Here is a 25,157-nt window from a genome sequence, read left to right on the forward strand (position 1 = left end):
CAGGGACTGGGCCCCCAAAGTTTTAATAGCTGAACTAGGTACAATGACGAACGGTCGAGCTTTTCTAGGTTTTTTCCGTCTCCATCACAATAATTGCTATATTATCACTATAGTTGACTGGTGGAAATTTTGGAGGAAGGACGCTTTTTCTGTAGTAATATTTGCTTCTCGTTATGTATATTGCGACCGCTGGTAACTACAGGTTATATGAGATTCACGTCTGGTATTTCGAGAAAATAGAAACTAATGAAAGTCACTCCACTCCACTAAGTACTATTACAATACTGGTTAGTTGCTACTACAACACTGTACTCTGCTAATCACTGGTATCCCTAGATTATATGCGAGTACACTAGCAGGCCAGGAAGATTTAAAACAGCTGACCAGTGTGGTAAGTTTCTGGCGACTTCTGGCACCTGCCTCTATAGGCTTATCACTTCATTTACAAATTCACCTGTTTTCAGATGACACTTAGCCTTTATTATCTATATACTATTATCTATACTAGGGAGCCACTGTAGTATACACTATACACTATGTATACACAATATTATCAGGGAGAATTTCTTTCCTCTGACAAAGAAAGGTTTTATTATTATTATTTAACACACGGCACACTAGGCCTATTCCCCTCTGGCAGTAAACTCTGCTAGGTAGTGCACACTAATTCTCCTGTTTTTGACTCAGTATATAATGTCTTCCGCCCAAGATTGGTTCCAGGCGCTAGAGGGATGTATCGTATAAGATTGATGACACAAATTCAAGTTCTAGCACGTAAGAGCGACCGTGAAAACACGAGAAAACCCGGAGCACAACGGGGCACGCTGGCACGCTTTTTGAAATTGTACAACAAATAAATTGCTATTATATGTTATATTGTTTGTCAACATGTTTTTTCTCTCAATGTTGACAAATGTTCATTGCATTCTAACAAATGTGTGCATGTGTGTGGGGGGGAATGTTTTGGGACCAGATGAGCTGTTGGAGTGTGAGTAGGATAACATTTTTGAATGGATTCAGGGAAACCAGTTAGCTGGAGATCATCATGTTTGTCCGTCGATTCGACGAGGACCATCTAGTCATCCTGGGGTCGAAGTTGGTGGGTACGCAGATGACTTGTCAGGCCAATCCGCGCACGAAACGTTCTCTGGCAGTGTGGACAGGGAAGGGTGGAGATAGGAAGTACAGTGCCTACACTCTAATGGAGAGGTTGGGATATTTGCTGTTTGGTGGGATATCTGAACTGTTGTATCTGCACTCCTCTTACAAGACAGCAATAGTGTGAATGACTGTGAAAGTGTTTCTTTTTTGGGTCACCCTACCTTGGTGGGAGATGGCCAGTGTGCTAAAAAAATATGTTATATATATGCATGCCTGCTGTATATTGGGAGATTTATTTTAAAGCCCCCAGTGGGTGAAACGAATTAAGTTGGTGTTCTAAGTTTTAATTTTGTACCTTTATAACAGAGCAGTTATAAGAAGCCATGACATGTTTGGTCTTGCCTGCAAATCAAACCTGTACTCTCCTATATGTGGTTGCAGAGGTTGAGTCTTAGCTCCTGTCCCCCCACCTTTCAACTTGCTGCTTGCCAGATTCACTCTCCTAGGCTCATGGGTTCTATCGTACCTATTCTTAAAACTATATATGGAGTATGCTTCCACTCCTTCACTGAAGTCATTCCACTTCCCAACCACCTTGAAACTGAATAATTACTTCCTGACATTCCAGTGATACATCTGTGTCTATCTTCCAGTTGTTCCCTTGAGTATCTGTTTCCCACCTCTCAAACAGCCTGTAATCATCTTCCCTATCAATTCCTCTAAGTATTTTGTATATTGTTATCATGTCTCCCCTGGTTCTTTGCAGGCCATACGTTGTTGTTGGGAGCTACAAACTTTCTACAAGCAGCCTTCTATTGGACCAAATTTAGATTCTGTAGTTTGTGAAACCCCTTTCAGTTCGAAGTATGAAATCCTAGTTTTTAATTTTCTGAATTAGACAAAACACATTGTTTGGCAACCATGATCAGTATATATTTAAGGTTAACAGCTATTTTATCTTCCTCTTTAGGTTAACCACATAATTATAAACTATTAGCTATATAGCCCTTGTGGCTTAGCGCTTCTTTTTGATTATAATAATAGTATAAACTATTAGTTCATATAGTAAATGCAGAAGTACGTAAGATAATTCAAGCAACGTAACTTATTTCCATTTGTTTCTTATTGAGCCATGAGTGAATATAATTTGGAAATGCATTGACAACTGGAAAAATGCATTAATAAATAGAATAGCAGAGTATGCATTTCTCCCGCCATGTTTCATCCGTGTATTCAAATTTCCCGCTGGCAAGGCCTCCTGTGTCCAGATGAGTCAACCTCAATTTGTTCAGAAAAACAAGATTAAAACACCGATTTACCAACGTTTTAATACGATGCTTTGTATTTTCCTAAAGATAATCCAAGTTCTCGCATATGAAAACTATTGCGCTATTGCTGCTATATACCATTGCGTAGAAGCTGAAGCCAGGGTCAGTGAGAGGTTGCGAAGGTCGTCAGGGAGACGCAAACAACAGTCAGGTTGAGAACAGTTCCACCATACGTAGGATAAAGGTGATTATGGTGCATTAACGTTGTGGTCTCATGTTCTACCACCATCACAGTCATCCACAAGTCTCCATACACGACTCATACTTCACAGACAGACATTTGTAACTGTCTACCCATTGGTACAAGTATGTGTTCCTGTTATTGCTTCTTCCCAGAGCTCGACACAAGTTACAAGTAAATTGTCTCTCAAGGGAGGTTCCTTGATACTGGTGAGGGGCTCTTGATCTAAGGAGTTGGATCTCTGCTCTAGTTACCTGAATTAAGCCTGAATACGTTCTACATCCCCCCCCCAACACACGCTGTACAATTTTACGGGTTTAGCGCTTCTCCCTTGATTATAATAATAATTAAATTGATGTACACAATTATAGATTGAGTACAGTTGTCTTGCACACTAACATATGTAAATTACCTAGGATAACCCATTGGGGTCTATACAAGGAAGTTTTTATCTAGGAAAATCCACCAATAGTTTATAAACGCGACCCTTTCGTGTTTATCGCATACATTGATTAATAATAAATGAACAGTAATGTATACATTTGTCAATATCTTGTACCTTATGTAATACATGTAATGGTAATTTACACTATGTATGATAATTATAATTTTGTGTATCTGTGCCTAAATAAACTTAACACTTCTGAAACCTGTGTTGAAAATTTTGTTTCTAATAAATTAAGTCGTGTGTAATCTACATTACAGCAGCAAACTTTACACATATACTGCTATGTATGATTATGTATTTGTGTTAACCTGAATAAACTTACTAACTTTTGTGAGTTTTACAAGGGACTGTCTTTCAGTACTGAATATTAGTAAATTTGACTAGAAATGTGTAGCAAGTAAGTAAGGTCATTTAGGCACAGGTACACATAAGTACATTTATCATACATAGTGTAAATTACCTAGGGTAACCCCCCCCCCCTCAAAAAAAAAAAAAAAAAAAGCCAGACTGACTTATTTTCATCAGGAGAGACATGTTAGCTAGTTTTGATGGTTGTCAACATGTTGAATTTAATGCTGATGTTATGTATGAGCAAGAAGACTTCCATTACCTAGCACCCACAACTAGAGTTGTTATCGGCTAGTTCCATTGCATTATAGAAGTACAGTGGTACCCTGAGTTTCGTACAGTTCCCAACTCGAACAGTTATGTAAGTGCTTTTGTAAGTGTATTTTTGGGGGTCTGAAACAGACTAATCTAATTTACATTATTCCTTATGGGAACAAATTCATTCGGTGACGGCATTCAAACAGCCTTCTGGAACAAATTATGGCTGAAACTCGGGATACCACTGTAGGAATGAAAGAATGAAAAGATCGATGCAGCAGGCCCAAAATAAGATTTTTGGATTTTTAACCCCGGAGAGTTAGCCACCCATTTGTGTATCCAACCTATTTTTAAAATGCTCCAGAGTACAGAATTTGCTGCACTTAAATTGCTCGGCAGTTTATCTAACCCCTCAGTCACTGTTACCAAACCAACACTTTCTTTTTTTTTTTGTTTTTTTATTTTTTTTTATGTAAATAATTGTTCAGGATTTTACTTTTACAAGAATTTTCTTTTTTGTACTACTTTTGGTTTAAATTTTGACTAAATTCATAGCCAGGTTGTGTAGAGGATGGATGCATACAAAATACTGCTTGGAATAGATAAGGTGGACAGAGACAGGATGTTCTGGAGAGGGAACACAGAAACAAGGGGTCACAATTAGAAGTTGAAGACTCAGACGAGTCATAGGGATTTTAGGAAGTATTTCTTCCGTCATAGAGTTGTCAAGAAGTGGAATAGTCTAGCAAGTGATGTAATGGAGGCAGGGACCATACATAGCTTTAAGACGAGGTATGATAAAGCTCGGGGAGCAGAGAGAGAGAGAGAGAGAGAGGACCTAGTAGCGATCAGTGGAGAGGCAGGGCCAGGAGCTGAGTCTCGACCCCTGCAACCACAATTAGGTGAGTACACACACACACATATGGGATTAATCTTCATTATATAATCACTAATGGAGATAACCATTTGATTTGAAGAAGCACTTAGGTTTCATCTGTAATCATTTGGTGACCTCTTTTGTATTGTAGTCCTATGCTGGCACCTTTTGATGCTTAGTCCTTAATCTTTTCCTTATAATTTTTAAGCTAGGTTTAATCATAAGCTTTTTAATGATTCACAGACCACAAGAAATAATTCCAGAAATCTTGGATATGATACAAAATGTATTTTTTGTTCTTTTTCAGGAAGGTGTGCTCAGCATCTTTGAAAAAAAAAATGGATGTAAGTAATGTGTACTGTACTTATTTTAATACAGTATCATTTTAAATATTTTGTAGCTTGTACTACAGTACCCTGCTCACAGGGTACTGTGAGCAGGGTAATATTTAGTGAAGGGATTCAGGGAAATCGGTTATTTTATATAACCGGGCTTGAGTCCTGGAAATGGGAAGTACAGTGCCTGCACTCTAAAGGAGGGGTTTGGGATATTGGCAGTTTGGAGGGATATACGTATTGTGTATTTTTTATACGTATATACTTCTAAACTGTTGTATTCTGGGCACCTCTGCAAAAACAGTAATTATGTGTGAGTGAGGTGAAAGTGTTGAATGATGATGAAAATATTTTCTTTTTGGGGATTTTCTTTCTTTTTGGGTCACCAGGTCTCAGTGGGAGACGGCTGACTTGTTGAAAGAAAAAATCTACTGTACTAGTGATTTATATTAGGTCACCCTTGACTTGGATGACCTGTACAAGCCACAGGCTTCCTAGCAGAGGTATACCATATACCATGTACTTGGTTGTGCAAATTTTCACTAAAAGTGAAATTTTGCAATGCATCACAAGAGGCAGCATACCAGTGTTATTCTTTTAATTGAGCCTATGTAAAGAAGAGCATTTTACTGCTAAAATTAGGTGGATAAAAACTGTTACTCCTGTTATTGTTCCCTTCCTGTGATAAGTGTAAAAAAGGGAGAAAAAATAATTTCACTTGGTCTGATGTTTCTGTAGTAATCATTCACCCTTGATTGCTTGGCTAAGCTGCATTTTTTTTGGTAATGTATTTCTGATTTTTTCTCTCCATTGAAATAAGTCCTTTATCTGTATGTTGCTACCTAGCAATCCACAAAATTTAAGGAAATTAGTTTGTGCTCTACTTTTAGTTAGGATTATTATTATTATAATCAAGGGGAAGCGCTAAACCCGTAGGATTATACAGTGCCTGGGGGAGATGCGGAAGGCATTCAGGCTTAATTCGGGGAACTGGAGCACAGATCCAATTCCCTAAATCAAGAGCCCCTCACCAGCATCAAGGAACCTTCCATGAGGGGTTTTAGTTTGGAACATTTTCCTCTTTGTATTACATTGTAATTGGTCTTACAGTTAGTAGCATAAAAAGAGAGCAGATGTGGGTCTTTTTTTTAGTATGTTTAGTACTCAGTGGCACATCTTGACTTAACATTTAAGACTTGACCAAGGTTTCCCACAGGAATGCACTGCTCTAGAATAGGCATTCTTAGCATCCATATGGGTAAATTTTATATAAAAACACTTTGCTAATCAGACTGCATATAAAAATAGTTGATTTTTTTCAACAATCCCTCCACAGCATTTTGAATAATACTTTTAGTAACCCCACACCTACAAATCTCCAAACTACGAATTCCCTGCATAGCATTCACACTACACATTGCCCTCAGACATATCACCACTGCCTCCAGCCTCCTTACTGCAACATTCACAACCCTTGCTTCATATCCATATAAGAGTTCTGGTACTGCTATACTCTCGTACATTTCCCTTTTTGCTTTCGTGAATGACAGTCCCCACGGTTGTGTCAATGCACCACCCACTTTTTTCCCTTTATCAATTCTACGGTTCGCCTTGTCTTTCATAGACCCATCTGCTGACAAGTCCACTCCTAAATATCTGAACACATTCACTTCCTCCATACTTCCACCTTCGTCTTTCATTGCCTAAATTTTGTTATACTTATCACCTTGCTCTTTCCTATGTTCTTTTAATTTTCTTCTTTTACATAATCCTCCTCACTATTAAACTGCCTCAAGTAATTTACCACCTATTCCATACACTTGCAACATCTGCCACATTGCTTCCCTATCCACCCTATCAAATGCCTTTTCTAAATTCATTAATACAATAAAAACTTCCTTGTCTTTATCTAAATATTGTTCACTTATGTGCTTCAATGTAAACATTTATTCTACACATCCCCTATCCCTCCTAAAATCTTGTTCATCTGCAATCCTGCTCTGTCTTGCCCCTAATTCTCTCGGTAATAATTCTACCATAAATTTTACCTGTATACTCAAACATATTTCCCTATAATTCTTACACTTTTAACCTCTTTCTTGTGTAGGGAGGAACTAGACACACACACACACACACTGCCAATCCCTAGGTACCTCGTCCCCTTTTATACATTTGTTGATTAAATGTGCCAGCTGCTCCAAAACTACATTTTTACCTGCTTTTAACATTTTTGTCTTGAGCCCATTAATCCCAGCTGCTTTACCCCTCTTTCTGCTCACTGCCTCTCGCACTTCCTCACACTTCGATTCTGGCTCTTCCTCACTCCTAAGAGATGGTTTGCCTCTGTCCAATATACATGAAATCACTGCCTTCCTTTCTTCAACACTTAACCTTTTCAGGGTTGGTGCCATACTAGTACGGCTTGCATGCCAGGGTTTACCTGGAGAGAGTTCCGGGGGTCAACGCCCCTGCGGCCCGGTCTGTGGGGTTGGTGCCGTACTACTACACATAAATTCTAGTGCCTTCAGATCTAGTGAGAGAAAGTTGGTAGGCCTACATATGAAAGAATGGGCCTATGTGGTCAGCATGCGCAGTATAAAAAAATTCCTGCAGCACACAGTGCATAATGAGAGAAAAAAAGCTCCGGCCGTGTTTTTGGTTTAAAACAGTGACTTTGCAGTGTATTTTCGTATGCTATTTATGGTTGTATTCTAATTTTCCTGGTCTCATTTTATAGAATGGAAGATATATTACGGAAATTGAGATGATTTTGATTGGTTTCGCAATGAAAAGTACCTTGAAATTGAGCTCAAAGTAGCAGAAATGTTTGATTTTTGCCCAATTTCAAAAGTAAACAAATCATGCCATGTGTACAATACACATCAACTGGTGAGTCTGATATTCTTTCACAAGTGCACTGATATTATTTATACCATTTCTACACTAATGTAGTAGTGTGCATAACAGTAAATCTTCTATTTTTTGTGAGAATAAAAATTCAAAGTGGAAAGCAAAAGAAATGTAACTGAGGCCTGGGAACGTGACTGATAAACAGAGGAAATGTTATTTTAGTGCCAGGAATGTCTGTCTTTTGTTTTGGACCCGATTTGGAAATTGGCATCTTCTGAAATTTGTGTTAAATTGGCAAAATTGCCAATTTTTGACCACTTTTGGATAGTTGAAATCAGTAAATGGGTGGTTTCTTGTACTCATTCGATAGAAAAAATGGAGTTCTAGTGAAATAGTTATGATTTTTGACGACTGGTACATTGGAATTGGCTGAAAATAAGGCTCAAAGTGGGCGAAATCGCAGATGCGTAAACATCGTCAAGAGCGCTAACTTCGCAAGAGCATAATTCCGTAAGCTTTCCATCAAATTTCATACTTTTGGTGTCATTATGATCGGGAATTGATTCTCTATCATTTCATAAGAATTTTTTTTTTTTTTTTTTTTTTTTCTTTGAAAAATTTCTGACCGAGAACAAGTTTAGGGGAGGGCCTGCCGACCCTGAAAGGGTTAACAACTGAAAATATTCCTGCCCTCTTTCCAATACTTCCACTTCCCCATCTAATAACCCTCTTTTATTTTTAATTGTTAATTCTATTTGTAATTTTTTTTTTTTTTAATATTGTTATAATTAATGGAACTAAATGATAAAATATCCAGATATGGCTAAAAGAAAGTCAGGTTCCTGTGACTTTGTAAAACATTCTTCATATTGTTAATTATTTCAGATGAAGAGCCTTGGAATACCAGGGAAGAAGCATATAACATGCAAGTTCTGGATAAATGGTAGATGCAGAAGACTTCCACACGTCTGTCCATATATCCACAGCTATTATTGTCCAGACAGTATAAAATGTAAAAAGTTAACATGCACCCTCCTCCATATTGATTGGCCCGGCATAAAATTGCCACCTCAGAAGGTATGGTATTTTCTATTCATGAACACCCCTTTTGTGTTAAATAAAACAGGAAGACTTGAGGATAGTCTTGAATTGGAGGCTTCTGACCCATACAGTATTAAAACTATAGAAACTTCTCATGCTAAGATTTGAAATTAAGGCCTCTTTTTGAAGAGGAGAATGCATTTCTACTGTGCTGCACAAATGCATGACTTCTAGTAGGAATTCTAACAAATTCTTAATTATTGGAAAGATTTTTGAGATTTAAAATTTTCCAAGTAAGATGATCAACATTTTAGGCCTGAAACCCCTCAAGGAAGGTTCCTTGATGTTGGTGAGGGGCTCTTGATTTAGGGAATTGGATCTGTGCTCCAGTTCCCTGAATTAAGCCTGATTGCCTTCCACATCCACCCCCCAGGCGCTGTATAATCCTCCGGGTTTAGCGCTTCCCCCTTGATTATAATAATAATTAGGCCTGAAAATCATAATTCAGCTTTTCCAAATAGAGAATGCCATTAAAAAGAATTTTTAGTTAATTTTTCAAGTAAGAGCAATATTTTCCTAAGTGTAGGTTATTTGTGTAGGAAGATCTTGCAGGGGGGACATAATTTTCCTCATAAAAATGAAAAAACACATCTTGTTGAATAATTAAAATACCTTTTAAAATTTTATAAATACACTATACAAAATTATTTGGCAAGGGTGTCAGTAATGGAACTTTGTGAAAATGCATAAGATTACTGTTATAAGCATTAACGAAGAAGGAACACTGCAACAGGCCTACTGACCCATTAGCTTCCTAATGCATATCTGCAATATGTATACTTGCATGCATATATTGCTCATAACCACAGCTTATTTTCTTTAATTGTATAATATAATTTTAACTAATTTCAATTTGGTTATTTGCTCAAACTACAGAATAAAACAGCTGAGCATGCAGTATTAAAAAAACAAAGTGCCATACATAAAAGAAAAAAGCATCATAAAACTAGCATTCCACAGTCTGAGAGGTCATCGGATTCATCACCCTGGCATTTTAATTCTGCTGGAGTTAAGGACAATTCTCCTCCATTGGAGGACTTTGATGAGGAATTATGTCAGGGCCTGGAAGAAGTTGGACTGGAGTTGGATCGATTTGCAGAGGAGGTATCGGAAAACCGCAAGTGTGAGGATGAAGCAATAAATTTGACTAAACATCATTCAGACGAGTCTTCTCCAGATACTGTTTCACCTTATAATAATTCTTTGTTCAAGTGTGGAAAAGATTCTGAAACAACATACAAATTGAGCAGGTGAGATGTCATTTCACTCTGTTTTTCTAATTGCATTAGCTGCTGTAATTCGTTGTTGGTTGTGTGTGAATGATGGTGAAAGTTTTTTTGTTGTTGTTGTTGTTGTTTTTACCCTACCTTGGTAGGAGACACTCGATGTGTACCATCTTTTAGGAGTGAAGAAGAGCAGGATGTGAGTGTGGGGGAGGTGCGTGAGGCATTATGTAGAATGAAAGTGGGTAAAGCAGCTGGAACTGAGGGGATCATGACAGAAATGTTAAAAGCAGGGGGAAGGATATAGTGTTGGAATGGTTGGTATTTTTGTTGAATAAATGTATGAAAGAGGGGAAGGTACCTAGGGATTGGCAGAGAGTATGTATAATTCCTTCATATAAAGGGAAGGGGGACAAAAGAGATGGTAAAAATTATAGAGGAATAAATTTACTGAGTATACCAGGAAAAGTGTATGGTAGGGTTATTGAAAGAATTAATGGCAAGAAAGAATGTAGGATTGAGGATGAGCAAGGAGGTTTTAGAGTGGGTAGAGGATGTGTAGATCAAGTGTTTACATTGAAGCATATATGTGAACAGTATGTAGATAAATGTAGGGGAGTTTTCATTGCATTTATGGATTTAGAAAAGGCATATGATACAGTGGATAGGGGAGCAATGTGGCAGATGTTGCAAGTATATGGAGCTGTAAAGCCATTATGGTTTAGCGCTTTTTTTTTTTTTTTTCAACAAGTCAGCCGTCTCCCACCGAGGCAGGGTGACCCAAAAAAGAAAAAATCCCCAAAAAAGAAAATACTTTCATCATCATTCATCACTTTCACCACACTCTCACATTATCACTGCTTTTGCAGAGGTGCTCAGAATACAACAGTTTAGAAGCATATACGTATAAAGATACACAACATATCCCTCCAAACTGCCAGTATCCCAAACCCCTCCTTTAAAGTGCAGGCAATGTACTTCCCATTTCCAGGACTCAAGTCTGACTATATGAAAATAACCGGTTTCCCTAAATCCCTTCACTAAATATTACCCTGCTCACACTCCAACAGATCGTCAGGTCCCAAGTATCATTCGTCTCCATTCACTCCTATCTAACATGCTCATGCACGCTTGCTGGAAGTCCAAGCCCCTCACCCACAAAACCTCCTTTACCCCCTCTTTCCAACCCTTTCGAGGACGACCCCTACCCCTCCTTCCTTCCCCTATAGATTTATATGCTTTCCATGTCATTCTACTTTGATCCATTCTCTCTAAATGACCAAACCACCTCAACAACCCCTCTTCTGCCCTCTGACTAATACTTTTATTAACTCCACACCTTCTCCTAATTTCCACACTCCGAATTTTCTGCATAATATTTACACCACACATTGCCCTTAGACAGGACATCACTGCCTCCAACCGTCTCCTTGCTGCTGCATTTGCCACCCAAGCTTCACATCCATATAAGAGTGTTGGTACTACTATACTTTCATACATTCCCTTCTTTGCCTCCATAGATAACGTTTTTTGACTCCACATATACCTCAACGCACCACTCACCTTTTTTCCCTCATCAATTCTATGATTAACCTCATCCTTCATAAATCCATCCGCCGACACGTCAACTCCCAAGTATCTGAAAACATTCACTTCTTCCATACTCCTCCTCCCCAATTTGATATCTAATATTTCTTTATCTAAATCATTTGATACCCTCATCACCTTACTCTTTTCTATGTTCTTTTTCAACTTTCTACCTTTACACACATTCTCAAACTCATCCACTAACCTTTGCAATTTTTCTTTAGAATCTCCCATAAGCACAGTATCATCAGCAAAAAGTAACTGTGTCAATTCCCATTTTGAATTTGATTCCCCATTATTTAATCCCACCCCTCTCCTGAACACCCTAGCATTTACTTCTTTTACAACCCCATCTATAAATATATTAAACAACCATGGTGACATTACACATCCCTGTCTAAGACCTACTTTTACTGGGAAGTAATCTCCCTCTCTTCTACACACCCTAACCTGAGCCTCACTATCCTCATAAAAGCTCTTTACAGCATTTAGTAACTTACCACCTATTCCATATACTTGCAACATCTGCCACATTGCTCCTCTATCCACTCTATCATATGCCTTTTCTAAATCCATAAACGCAATAAAAACTTCCCTACCTTTATCTAAATACTGTTCACATATATGCTTATAGGTATATGTAGGTAGTAGGTTGGTAGACAGCAACCACCCAGGGAAGTACTACTGTCCTGCCAGATGACTGTGAAACAGAAACCTGTAACTGTTTTGCATGATGGTAGGATTGCTGGTTTCTTTTTCTGTCTCATAAACACGCTAGATAACAGGGATATCTTGCTACTCCTACTTACACTTTGGTCACACTTCACAGACACGCACATGCATATATATATACATACATCTAGGTTTTTCTCCTTTTTCTAAATAGCTCTTGTTCTTCTTTATTTCTTCTATTGTCCATGGGGAAGTGGAAAAGAATCTTTCCTCCGTAAGCCATGCGTGTCGTATGAGGCGACTAAAATGCCGGGAGCAATGGGCTAGTAACCCCTTCTCCTGTAGACATTTACTAAAAAAGAGAAGAAGAAAAACTTTATAAAACTGGGATGCTTAAATGTGACGTGTACTTGGCTCTGTGAGTGTTGACGTGTACTTGGCTCTGTGAAGACCTGTTTGCGCGCTCTCTAGAATTGAAGCAAGATGCCCTCCATCGAGCAACTTTACCAACAGCTTAAGGAAGAATTGAGGTTGGCGAATTTGGAAATTCGGCGATTGACCGAGGAGAACAAGAAGATTCGTAGTAGTCCTCCTGTTTTGAGTCCTCAGGTCAAGAAGGGAAACTGGTCAGTGGCTGGACAGCAGGGAAAGAAGTTGACGATCAAGAAGACGAATGGAAAGGTAGAAACGATGAAGAAGAAAGAGACTGCCGTGGAAACTGTTGTGGAAACATCCAATACATTCTCAGTGCTACCCGACGAATGTGAGTTGACTACTGGGAACGACACGACGAAAGACATTAAGGAAGGTAAGAATATTGTTGTTGTTGGGGATAGCCAAGTTAGGTATATGGATAGGGCGTTCTGCTTGAAGGACAGGAGTAGGAGACAGAGAGTTTGCTTTCCTGGGGCTGGGATGGAGGATATTGTTAGCCGTCTGGATGACATCATGAGAGGTAATGGGAGCAATCCTATTATCTGTCTCAGTGCTGGAGGCAACGATGTTGGCAGACGTAGGAGTGAGGACCTGATTAGCAGGTATAGGTCAGCAATAGAAATAATTAGAAGTAAGGGTGGGAACCCTCTCATATGTGGTATTTTGCCAAGGAGGGGAGTTGGAAGTGAATGGTTGTCCAGGGCAATTGGTGTCAATTGCTGGCTGGACAAATACTGTAAGGAAAATGCGGTAACATTCATTGACAACTGGGACCTCTTCTATGGCAGAAATGACATGTATGCTAGGGATGGGGTTCACTTATCTAGGTGTGGGGTGGGAGCACTGGCAACTGCAGTGGAGGGAGCAGTTAGGACTTTAAACTAGGAATAGTTAGTGGTATGGGTTTTGGCAGGAAAACAGTGAAGTCCCAGTGTAGTAATATTACGAGTTCTAGGGGAACTAGTAATAATAAGAACGAGATAGATATTGAAAAGCCAGGGACCTTGGGTGATAAAGACGGTAATAGGTTTAGTAGAAAAATAGAAATGAGCAGGAAGGGTAAAGAGAAAGGAGAGTCTTTCAATGTTTATTATGCTAATTGCCGTAGTGCTAGGAATAAGATGGACGAGTTGAGATTAGTTGCTAGTGTAGGTAACATTGATGTATTTGCCTTAACTGAGACGTGGTTTAATTCAAAAAGTCGGGACATGCCTGCGGAATGTCATATTCAGGGTTTTAAATTGTTCCAAGAAGATAGAAGTATTGGGAGGGGGGGTGGGGTGGCATTGTACGTCCGAGATCGCTTGAACTGTTGCATAAAAACGGGTATTAAGTCTGAAGTAACACATACAGAGTCTGTTTGGATAGAATTTTCAGAGGGGCATGAAAAACTGATTTTAGGAGTGATATACCGTCCCCCTAACTTAGATAGGGACCAAGGGAAACTACTATGGGAGGAAATTGTTAAGGCCACAAGGCACGATAATGTAGTAATTCTAGGAGACTTTAACTTTAGTCATGTTGATTGGAATTTCTTGACTGGGAATTTAGAATCGTACGACTTCTTAGAAGTATTTCAGGATTGTTTTTTGAAGCAGTTTGTGACAGAACCTACAAGGGGAAATAACCTGCTTGACTTAGTTATGGCAAACAATGAATCCCTTGTTAATAATTTAGAAATTTCAGAGGAACTGGGTGCTAGCGACCACAAATCAATTACATTTAGCATTGAATGGAAGTACGATAGTAGCGATAACTCAGTAACAGTCCCAGATTTTCGCTTAGCAGATTACGATGGGCTTAAAGAACACTTATCATCTGTTGACTGGGGTAACGAAGAGAGCTATCAATATGACAGTTTTCTGAACACTATACATGCTGCTCAAAGAGCGTTTATCCCATATAAAGAAATTAGATCAAATAGAAATGACCCAAAATGGATGAATAATAGGCTCAAATATCTACTAGGGCATAAGAAAGGAATTTATAGGCGTATCAAAAGAGGTGAGGGTCATCTTATGAATCAGTATATTGACATTAAGAGGGACATTAAAAAGGGGATAAGAAAAGCTAAAAGGGACTATGAAATTAAAGTTGCTAGGGATTCTAAAACTAACCCAAAAAGTTTTTTCCAGGTCTATAGAACAAAAGTTAGAGATAAGATAGGTCCCCTTAAAAATAACTATGGGCACCTTACTGACAATGAGAATGAAATGTGCTTGATTTTAAATAATTATTTTCTCTCAGTTTTTACACAGGAAGACACTAACAATATTCCAGTAATTAATTTTTACAGTGGGCTAGAAGAAGATAAATTATGTAACATCACAGTCACTAGTGAGATGGTTGTGAGGCAGATAGACAGACTGAAGCAAAATAAGTCGCCGGGTCCTGATGAGGTTTTTTCAAGGGTTCTTAAGGAATGCAAAATGGAACTCTGTGAACCATTAACTAATATTTTTAATTTATCTCTTCAAACAGGTGTAGTGTCTGATATGTGGAAGATGGCTAATGTAACTCCTATTTTTAAAACAGGGGACAAGTCGTTACCGTCAAATTACCGCCCAATAAGCCTGACCTCAATTGTAGGCAAATTACTAGAGTCAATTATAGCTGAGATTATAAGAAGCCATCTCGATAAGCATAGCTTGATTAATGATACTCAGCATGGATTCACAAGAGGCCGGTCTTGTCTAACTAATTTATTAACTTTCTTCAGTAAAGCTTTTGAGGCTGTTGACCACAATAAAGAATTTGATATTATTTACTTAGATTTTAGTAAGGCTTTTGATAGAGTTCCGCACCATAGACTGTTAAAGAAAGTGGCAGCCCATGGCATTGGGGGAAAAGTGCTCTCGTGGATCGAGTCATGGCTCACTGACAGGAAGCAGAGAGTGTCCATAAATGGGGTTAAATCCGAGTGGGGATCTGTAACAAGTGGCGTTCCACAGGGATCAGTCTTGGGCCCGTTGTTGTTTATAATATATATCAATGATCTTGATGAGGGAATTACTAGTGATATGAGCAAATTCGCCGATGACACAAAGATAGGTAGGATAATTGATTCAAACGTAGATGTTAGGGAACTTCAGGAGGACTTAAACAAACTCTATTCTTGGTCAGAAAAGTGGCAGATGCAGTTCAATGTAGATAAGTGCAAGGTTCTGAAGCTTGGGAGTGCCCATAACCCTAGTACTTATAAATTAAATGATGTAGAACTTAGCCATACAGATTGCGAAAAGGACTTGGGGGTTATGGTGAGCAGCAACCTTAAACCAAGACAGCAATGCCTAAGCGTACGTAATAAGGCAAATAGATTACTGGGATTTATATCAAGAAGTGTAAGCAACAGAAGTCCAGAGGTCATACTGCAGCTTTATACATCATTAGTAAGGCCTCACCTTGATTATGCAGCTCAGTTCTGGTCTCCGTATTACAAAATGGACATAAATTCGTTAGAAAACATTCAGCGTAGGATGACTAAATTAATACATAGCATCAGAAATCTTCCTTATGAAGAAAGATTGAAGACTCTTAAGTTACATTCACTTGTTAGACGAAGAATGAGGGGAGACCTGATCGAAGTGTATAAGTGGAAGATAGGTATTAATAAAGGGGATATTAATAAGGTCTTGAGGATGTCTCTCCAAGAGAGAACCCGCAGTAATGGATTTAAATTAGATAAGTTTAGATTTAGAAAGGACATAGGAAAGTATTGGTTTGGAAATAGGGTAGTTGATGAGTGGAACAGTCTACCTAGTTGGGTTATTGAGGCTAGGACTTTGGGTAGTTTCAAATCTAGGTTGGATAAGTACATGAGTGGGAAGGGTTGGATTTGAGTGGGACTTTCACATCAGAGCTTATTTCTTGGGTAGCATTGAAAATTGGGTTGGGTAAATGTTTTGTTAGTGGGATGAATTGTAAAGGACCTGCCTAGTATGGGCCAGCAGGCCTCCTGCAGTGTTCCTCCTTTCTTATGTTCTTATGTTCTTATGTAGTGCGGATGACAAGAAACAGATGATTGCTGATGTTATGAATGAAAAGAAGTTGGATGTCCTGGCCCTAAGCGAAACAAAGCTGAAGGGGGTAGGGGAGTTTCAGTGGGGGGAAATAAATGGGATTAAATCTGGAGTATCTGAGAGAGTTAGAGCAAAGGAAGGGGTAGCAGTAATGTTAAATGATCAGTTATGGAAGGAGAAAAGAGAATATGAATGTGTAAATTCAAGAATTATGTGGATTAAAGTAAAGGTTGGATGCGAAAAGTGGGTCATAATAAGCGTGTATGCACCTGGAGAAGAGAGGAATGGAGAGGAGAGAGAGAGAGAGAGAGATTTTGGGAGATGTTAAGTGAATGTATAGGAGCCTTTGAACCAAGTGAGAGAGTAATTGTGGTAGGGGACCTGAATGCTAAAGTAGAAGAAACTTTTAGAGAGGGTGTGGTAGGTAAGTTTGGGGTGCCAGGTGTAAATGATAATGGGAGCCCTTTGATTGAACTTTGTATAGAAAGGGGTTTAGTTATAGGTAATACATATTTTAAGAAAAAGAGGATAAATAAGTATACAAGATATGATGTAGGGCGAAATGACAGTAGTTTGTTGGATTATGTATTGGTAGATAAAAGACTGTTGAGTAGACTTCAGGATGTACATGTTTATAGAGGGGCCACAGATATATCAGATCACTTTCTAGTTGTAGCTACACTGAGAGTAAAAGGTAGATGGGACACAAGGAGAATAGAAGCATCAGGGAAGAGAGAGGTGAAGGTTTATAAACTAAAAGAGGAGGCAGTTAGGGTAAGATATAAACAGCTATTGGAGGAGAGATGGGCTAATGAGAGCATAGGCAATGGGGTCGAAGAGGTATGGGGTAGGTTTAAAAATGTAGTGTTAGTGTTCAGCAGAAGTTTGTGGTTACAGGAAAGTGGGTGCGGGAGGGAAGAGCAGCGATTGGTGGAATGATGATGTAAAGAGAGTAGTAAGGGAGAAAAAGTTAGCATATGAGAAGTTTTTACAAAGTAGAAGTGATGCAAGGAGGGAAGAGTATATGGAGAAAAAGAGAGAGGTTAAGAGAGTGGTGAAGCAATGTGAAAAGAGAGCAAATGAGAGAGTGGGTGAGATGTTATCAACAAATTTTGTTGAAAATAAGAAAGTTTTGGAGTGAGATTAACAAGTTAAGAAAGCCTAGAGAACAAATGGATTTGTCAGTTAAAAATAGGAGAGGAGAGTTATTAAATGGAGAGTTAGAGGTATTGGGAAGATGGAGGGAATATTTTGAGGAATTGTTAAATGTTGATGAAGATAGGTAAGCTGTGATTTCGTGTATAGGACAAGGAGGAATAACATCTTGTAGGAGTGAGGAAGAGCCAGTTGTGAGTGTGGGGGAAGTTCGTGAGGCAGTAGGTAAAAGGAAAGGGGGTAAGGCAGCCGGGATTGATGGGATAAAGATAGAAATGTTAAAAGCAGGTGGGGATATAGTTTAGGAGTGGTTGGTGCAATTATTTAATAAATGTATGGAAGAGGGTAAGGTACCTAGGGATTGGCAGAGAGCATGCATAGTTCCTTTGTATAAAGGCAAAGGGGATAAAAGAGAGTGCAAAAATTATAGGGGGATAAGTCTGCTGAGTATACCTGGTAAAGTGTATGGTAGAGTTATTATTGAAAGAATTAAGAGTAAGACTGAGAATAGGATAGCAGATGAACAAGGAGGCTTTAGGAAAGGTAGGGGGTGTGTGGACCAGGTGTTTACAGTGAAACATATAAGTGAACAGTATTTAGATAAGGCTAAAGAGGTCTTTGTGGCATTTATGGATTTGGAAAAGGCATATGACAGGGTGGATAGGGGGGCAATGTGGCAGATGTTGCAAGTGTATGGTGTAGGAGGTAGGTTACTGAAAGCAGTGAAGAGTTTTTACGAGGATAGTGAGGCTCAAGTTAGAGTATGTAGGAAAGAGGGAAATTATTTCCCAGTAAAAGTAGGCCTTAGACAAGGATGTGCGATGTCACCGTGGTTGTTTAATATATTTATAGATGGGTTGTAAGAGAAGTAAATGCGAGGGTCTTGGCAAGAGGCGTGGAGTTAAAAGATAAAGAATCACACACAAAGTGGGAGTTGTCACAGCTGCTCTTTGCTGATGACACTGTGCTCTTGGGAGATTCTGAAGAGAAGTTGCAGAGATTGGTGGATGAATTTGGTAGGGTGTGCAAAAGAAGAAAATTAAAGGTGAATACAGGAAAGAGTAAGGTTATGAGGATAACAAAAAGATTAGGTGATGAAAGATTGGATATCAGATTGGAGGGAGAGAGTATGGAGGAGGTGAATGTATTCAGATATTTGGGAGTGGACGTGTCAGCGGATGGGTCTATGAAAGATGAGGTGAATCATAGAATTGATGAGGGGAAAAGGGTGAGTGTGTGAGGGTGTGAAGCATGGGTGATGAATGTTGCAGCGAGGAGAAGGCTGGAGGCAGTGGAGATGTCATGTCTGAGAGCAATGTGTGGTGTGAATATAATGCAGAGAATTCGTAGTTTGGAAGTTAGGAGGAGGTGCGGGATTACCAAAACTGTTGTCCAGAGGGCTGAGGAAGGGTTGTTGAGGTGGTTCGGACATGTAGAGAGAATGGAGCGAAACAGAATGACTTCAAGAGTGTATCAGTCTGTAGTGGAAGGAAGGCGGGGTAGGGGTCGGCCTAGGAAAGGTTGGAGGGAGGGGGTAAAGGAGGTTTTGTGTGCGAGGGGCTTGGACTTCCAGCAGGCATGCGTGAGCGTGTTTGATAGGAGTGAATGGAGACAAATGGTTTTTAATACTTGACGTGCTGTTGGAGTGTGAGCAAAGTAACATTTATGAAGGGGTTCAGGGAAACCGGCAGGCCGGACTTGAGTCCTGGAGATGGGAAGTACAGTGCCTGCACTCTGAAGGAGGGGTGTTAATGTTGCAGTTTAAAAACTGTAGTGTAAAGCACCCTTCTGGCAAGACAGTGATGGAGTGAATGATGGTGAAAGTTTTTCTTTTTCGGGCCACCCTGCCTTGGTGGGAATCGGCCAGTGTGATAATAATAAAAAAAAATATATATATACACATACACATATACATACATATACACATATACATACATATACACATACATACATATACACATACACACGCACACAAATATGTATACAGTGTATCCCCGGTTTATGGTATTATTTCATTCCAGAAGTATGTTCAGGTGCCAGTACTGACCGAATTTGTTCCCATAAGGAATATTGTAAATTAGATTAGTCCATTTCAGACCCCCAAACATGCACATACAAACGCACTTACATAAATACACTTACATAATTGGTCGCATTGGGAGCTGGTCGTAAACCGGGGTTCCACTGTACATTTTATATATATTTTTTTTTTTTTTTTTTTTTTTTCAACAAGTCGGCCGTCTCCCACCGAGGCAGGGTGACCCAAAAAAGAAAGAAAATCCCCAAAAAGAAAATACTTTCATCATCATTCAACACTTTCACCACACTCGCACATTATCACTGTTTTTGCAGAGGTGCTCAGAATACAACAGTCTAGAAGCATACACATATAAAGATACACAACATATCCCTCCAAACTGCCAATATCCCAAACCCCTCCTTTAAAGTGCAGGCATTGTACTTCCCATTTCCAGGACTCAAGTCCGACTATATGAAAATAACCGGTTTCCCTGAATCCCTTCACTAAATATTACCCTGCTCACACTCCAACAGATCGTCAGGTCCCAAGTACCATTCGTCTCCATTCACTCCTATCTAACACGCTCACGCACGCTTGCTGGAAATCCAAGCCCCTTACCCACAAAACCTCCTTTACCCCCTCTCTCCAACCCTTTCGAGGACGACCCCTACCCCGCCTTCCTTCCCCTATAGATTTATATGCTTTCCATGTCATTCTACTGTGATCCATTCTCTCTAAATGACCAAACCACCTCAACAACCCCTCTTCTGCCCTCTGACTAATACTTTTATTAACTCCACACCTTCTCCTAATTTCCACACTCCGAATTTTTTGCATAATATTTACACCACACATTGCCCTTAGACAGGACATCTCCGCTGCCTCCAACCGTCTCCTTGCTGCTGCATTTACCACCCAAGCTTCACACCCATATAAGAGTGTTGGTACTACTATACTTTCATACATTCCCTTCTTTGCCTCCATAGATAACGTTTTTTGACTCCACATATACCTCAACGCACCACTCACCTTTTTTCCCTCATCAATTCTATGATTAACCTCATCCTTCATAAATCCATCCGCCGACACGTCAACTCCCAAGTATCTGAAAACATTCACTTCTTCCATACTCCTCCTCCCCAATTTGATATCCAATTTTTCTTTATCTAAATCATTTGACACCCTCATCACCTTACTCTTTTCTATGTTCACTTTCAACTTTCTACCTTTACACACATTCCCAAACTCATCCACTAACCTTTGCAATTTTTCTTTAGAATCTCCCATAAGCACAGTATCATCAGCAAAAAGTAACTGTGTCAATTCCCATTTTGAATTTGATTCCCCATAATTTAATCCCACCCCTCTCCCAAACACCCTAGCATTTACTTCCTTTACAACCCCATCTATAAATATATTAAACAACCATGGTGACATTACACATCCCTGTCTAAGACCTACTTTTACCGGGAAGTAGTCTCCCTCTCTTCTACACACCCTAACCTGAGCCTCACTATCCTCATAAAAACTCTTTACAGCATTTAATAACTTACCACCTATTCCATATACTTGCAACATCTGCCACATTGCTCCTCTATCCACTCTATCATATGCCTTTTCTAAATCCATAAATGCAATAAAAACCTCCCTATCTTTATCTAAATACTGTTCACATATATGCTTCAATGTAAACACCTGATCTACACATCCCCTACCCACTCTAAAACCTCCTTGCTCATCCGCAATCCTACATTCTGTCTTACCTCTAATTCTTTCAATTATAACCCTACCGTACACTTTTCCTGGTATACTCAGTAAGCTTATTCCTCTGTAATTTTTACAGTCTCTTTTGTCCCCTTTCCCTTTATATAAAGGGACTATACATGCTCTCTGCCAATCCCTAGGTACCTTCCCCTCTTTCATACATTTATTAAACAAAAGTACCAACCACTCCAACACTATATCCCCCCCTGCTTTTAACATTTCTGTCATGATCCCATCAGTTCCAGCTGCTTTACCCCCTTTCATTTTACGTAATGCCTCACGTACCTCCCCCACACTTACATTCTGCTCTTCTTCACTCCTAAAAGATGGTATACCTCCCTGACCAGTGCATGAAATTACTGCCTCTGTTTCTTCCTTAACATTTAAAAGTTCCTCAAAATATTCTCGCCATCTACCCAATACCTCCATCTCCCCATCTACTAACTCCCCTACTCTGTTTTTAACTGACAAATCCATATTTTCCCTAGGCTTTCTTAACTTGTTTAACTCGCTCCAAAATTTTTTCTTATTTTCATTAAAATTTCTTGACAGTGCCTCTCCCACTCTATCATCTGCTCTCCTTTTGCACTCTCTCACCACTCTCTTTACCTTTCTTTTACTCTCCATATACTCTGCTCTTCTTATAACACTTCTGCTTTGTAAAAACCTCTCATAAGCTACCTTTTTCTCTTTTATCACACCCTTTACTTCATCATTCCACCAATCACTCCTCTTTCCTCCTGCCCCCACCCTCCTATAACCACAAACTTCTGCCCCACATTCTAATACTGCATTTTTAAAACTATTCCAACCCTCTTCAACCCCCCCACTACTCATCTTTGCACTAGCCCACCTTTCTGCCAATAGTCGCTTATATCTCACCCGAACTTCCTCCTCCCTTAGTTTATACACTTTCACCTCCCTCTTACTTGTTGTTGCCACCTTCCTCTTTTCCCATCTACCTCTTACTCTAACTGTAGCTACAACTAAATAATGATCCGATATATCAGTTGCCCCTCTATAAACATGTACATCCTGGAGCCTACCCATCAACCTTTTATCCACCAATACATAATCTAATAAACTACTTTCATTACGTGCTACATCATACCTTGTATATTTATTTATCCTCTTTTTCATAAAATATGTATTACTTATTACCAAATTTCTTTCTACACATAGCTCAATTAAAGGCTCCCCATTTACATTTACCCCTGGCACCCCAAATTTACCTACTACTCCCTCCATAACATTTTTACCCACTTTAGCATTAAAATCCCCAACCACCATTACTCTCACACTTGATTCAAAACTCCCCACGCATTCACTCAACATTTCCCAAAATCTCTCTCTCTCCTCTACACTTCTCTCTTCTCCAGGTGCATACACGCTTATTATAACCCACTTTTCACATCCAATCTTTATTTTGCTCCACATAATCCTTGAATTAATACATTTATAGTCCCTCTTTTCCTGCCATAGCTTATCCTTCAACATTATTGCTACTCCTTCTTTAGCTCTAACTCTATTTGAAACCCCTGACCTAATCCCATTTATTCCTCTCCACTGAAACTCTCCCACCCCCTTCAGCTTTGTTTCACTTAAAGCCAGGACATCCAGCTTTTTCTCATTCATAACATCCACAATCATCTCTTTCTTATCATCTGCACAACATCCACGCACATTCAGACTTCCCACTTTGACAATTTTCTTCTTCTTATTCTTTTTAGTAATCTTTACAGGAAAAGGGGTTACTAGCCCATTGTTCCCGGCATTTTAGTTGACTTTTACAACACGCATGGCTTACGGAGGAAAGATTCTTATTCCACTTCCCCATGGATATAAAAGGAAAATTAATAAGACCAAGAACTATTAAGATAAAATCAAAGAAAACTCAGGTGAGTGTGTATAAATAAATGTGTACATGTATGTGTAGTGTGACCTAAGTGTAAGTAGAAGTAGCAAGACATACCTGTAATCTTGCATATTTATGAGACAGACAAAAGACATCAGCAATCCTACCATCATGTAAAACAATCACAGGCTTCGTTTTACACTCACTTGGTAGGACGGTAGTACCTCCCTGGGTGGTTGCTGTCTACCAACCTACTACTAATATATATATATATATATATATATATATATAATCTCACATACACACACACACATATCTCACATACACACACACACATCTCACATACACACACATACACACACACACACACACAGAACTGCAGGAGGCCAAGAGAAGAATACGATGAGAGCAACAGAGCAATGATCAACACACTAGCCGAGGTGGCCAGGAGAGCACACATGGGGGGAGCAAAGTTACTAGTTATGGGTGATTTCAATCACAAGGAGATTGACTGGGAAAACCTGGAGCCCCATGGGGGTCCCGAAACATGGAGAGCCAAGATGATGGATGTGGTACTGGAGAACCTCATGCATCAACATGTTAGAGACACTACCAGAGAGAGAGGAGAGGATGAACCAGCAAGGTTGGACTTTGTATTCACCATGAGTAGTTCGGACATCGAGGGTATCATGTATGAAAGGCCCCTGGGAGCTAGTGATCATGTGGTTCTGTGCTTCGACTACATAGTTGAGCTCCAAGTGGAGAGAGTAGCAGGAATAGGCTGGGAAAAACCAAACTACAAAAGGGGGAACTACTCAGGCATGAGGAACTTCCTTCAAGACATTCAGTGGGAGAGGGAACTGACAGGAAAACCAGTACAAGAAATGATGGACTATGTAGCAACAAAATGCAAGGAGGCAGAGGAGAGGTTTGTTCCCAAGGGAAACAGAAATAATGGGAAGAACAGAACGAGTCCTTGGTTCACCCAAAGGTGTAGGGAGGCAAAAACTAGGTGTAATAGAGAATGGAAAAGGTACAGAAGACAGAGAACTCAGGAAAATAAAGAAATCAGCCGAAGAGCCAGAAACGAATATGCACAGATAAGAAGGGAGGCTCAGAGACAATATGAAAATGACATAGCATCAAAAGTAAAGACTGACCCGAAGCTGTTGTACAGCCACATCAGGAGGAAAACAACAGTCAAGGACCAGGTAATCAGACTGAGGAAGGGTGATGGGGAATTCACAAGAAACGACCGAGAGGTATGTCAGGAGCTCAACACAAGATTTAAAGAGGTATTTACAGTGGAAACCAGTAGGACTCCAAGAAATCAGAACAGGGGGGCACACCAGCAAGTGCTGGATGAGGTACATATAACCAAGGAGGAGGTGAAGAAGCTGCTATGCGAACTTGACACCTCAAAGGCGGTGGGACCAGACAACATCTCTCCATGGGTCCTTAAAGAGGGAGCAGAGATATTGTGTGAGCCATTAACAAAGATCTTCAACACATCATTTGAAACTGGGCAACTCCCTGAGGTATGGAAAATGGCAAATGTAGTCCCAATTTTTAAAAAGGGAGACAGACATGAGGCACTAAA

The 25,157-nt window shown here is 39.5% G+C and overlaps 1 protein-coding gene across 3 annotated transcripts in view; it reads left to right on the forward strand.

The window, feature by feature from the left end:
* The first annotated feature begins 2,514 nt into the window (after positions 1-2,514).
* The window catches only part of LOC128689544 (putative leucine-rich repeat-containing protein DDB_G0290503), a 40,894-nt gene continuing 18,251 nt past the window's right edge, over positions 2,515-25,157 (forward strand). The window contains exons 1-4 of one of the 3 annotated variants that reach the window (XM_070086134.1): positions 2,515-2,613; positions 4,849-4,885; positions 8,612-8,803; positions 9,704-10,077. In XM_070086134.1, the coding sequence (XP_069942235.1) occupies positions 4,880-4,885; positions 8,612-8,803; positions 9,704-10,077 (572 nt within the window). In that variant the 5' untranslated portion in view covers positions 2,515-2,613; positions 4,849-4,879. Of the gene's footprint in view, positions 2,736-4,848; positions 4,886-8,611; positions 8,804-9,703; positions 10,078-25,157 lie in introns of all 3 variants that reach the window. The other 2 variants (XM_070086133.1, XM_070086135.1) reach the window with 2 other exon arrangements.

This window comes from Cherax quadricarinatus, chromosome 18, assembly GCF_038502225.1.
Source record: "Cherax quadricarinatus isolate ZL_2023a chromosome 18, ASM3850222v1, whole genome shotgun sequence".
Classification (NCBI taxonomy): domain Eukaryota; kingdom Metazoa; phylum Arthropoda; class Malacostraca; order Decapoda; family Parastacidae; genus Cherax; species Cherax quadricarinatus.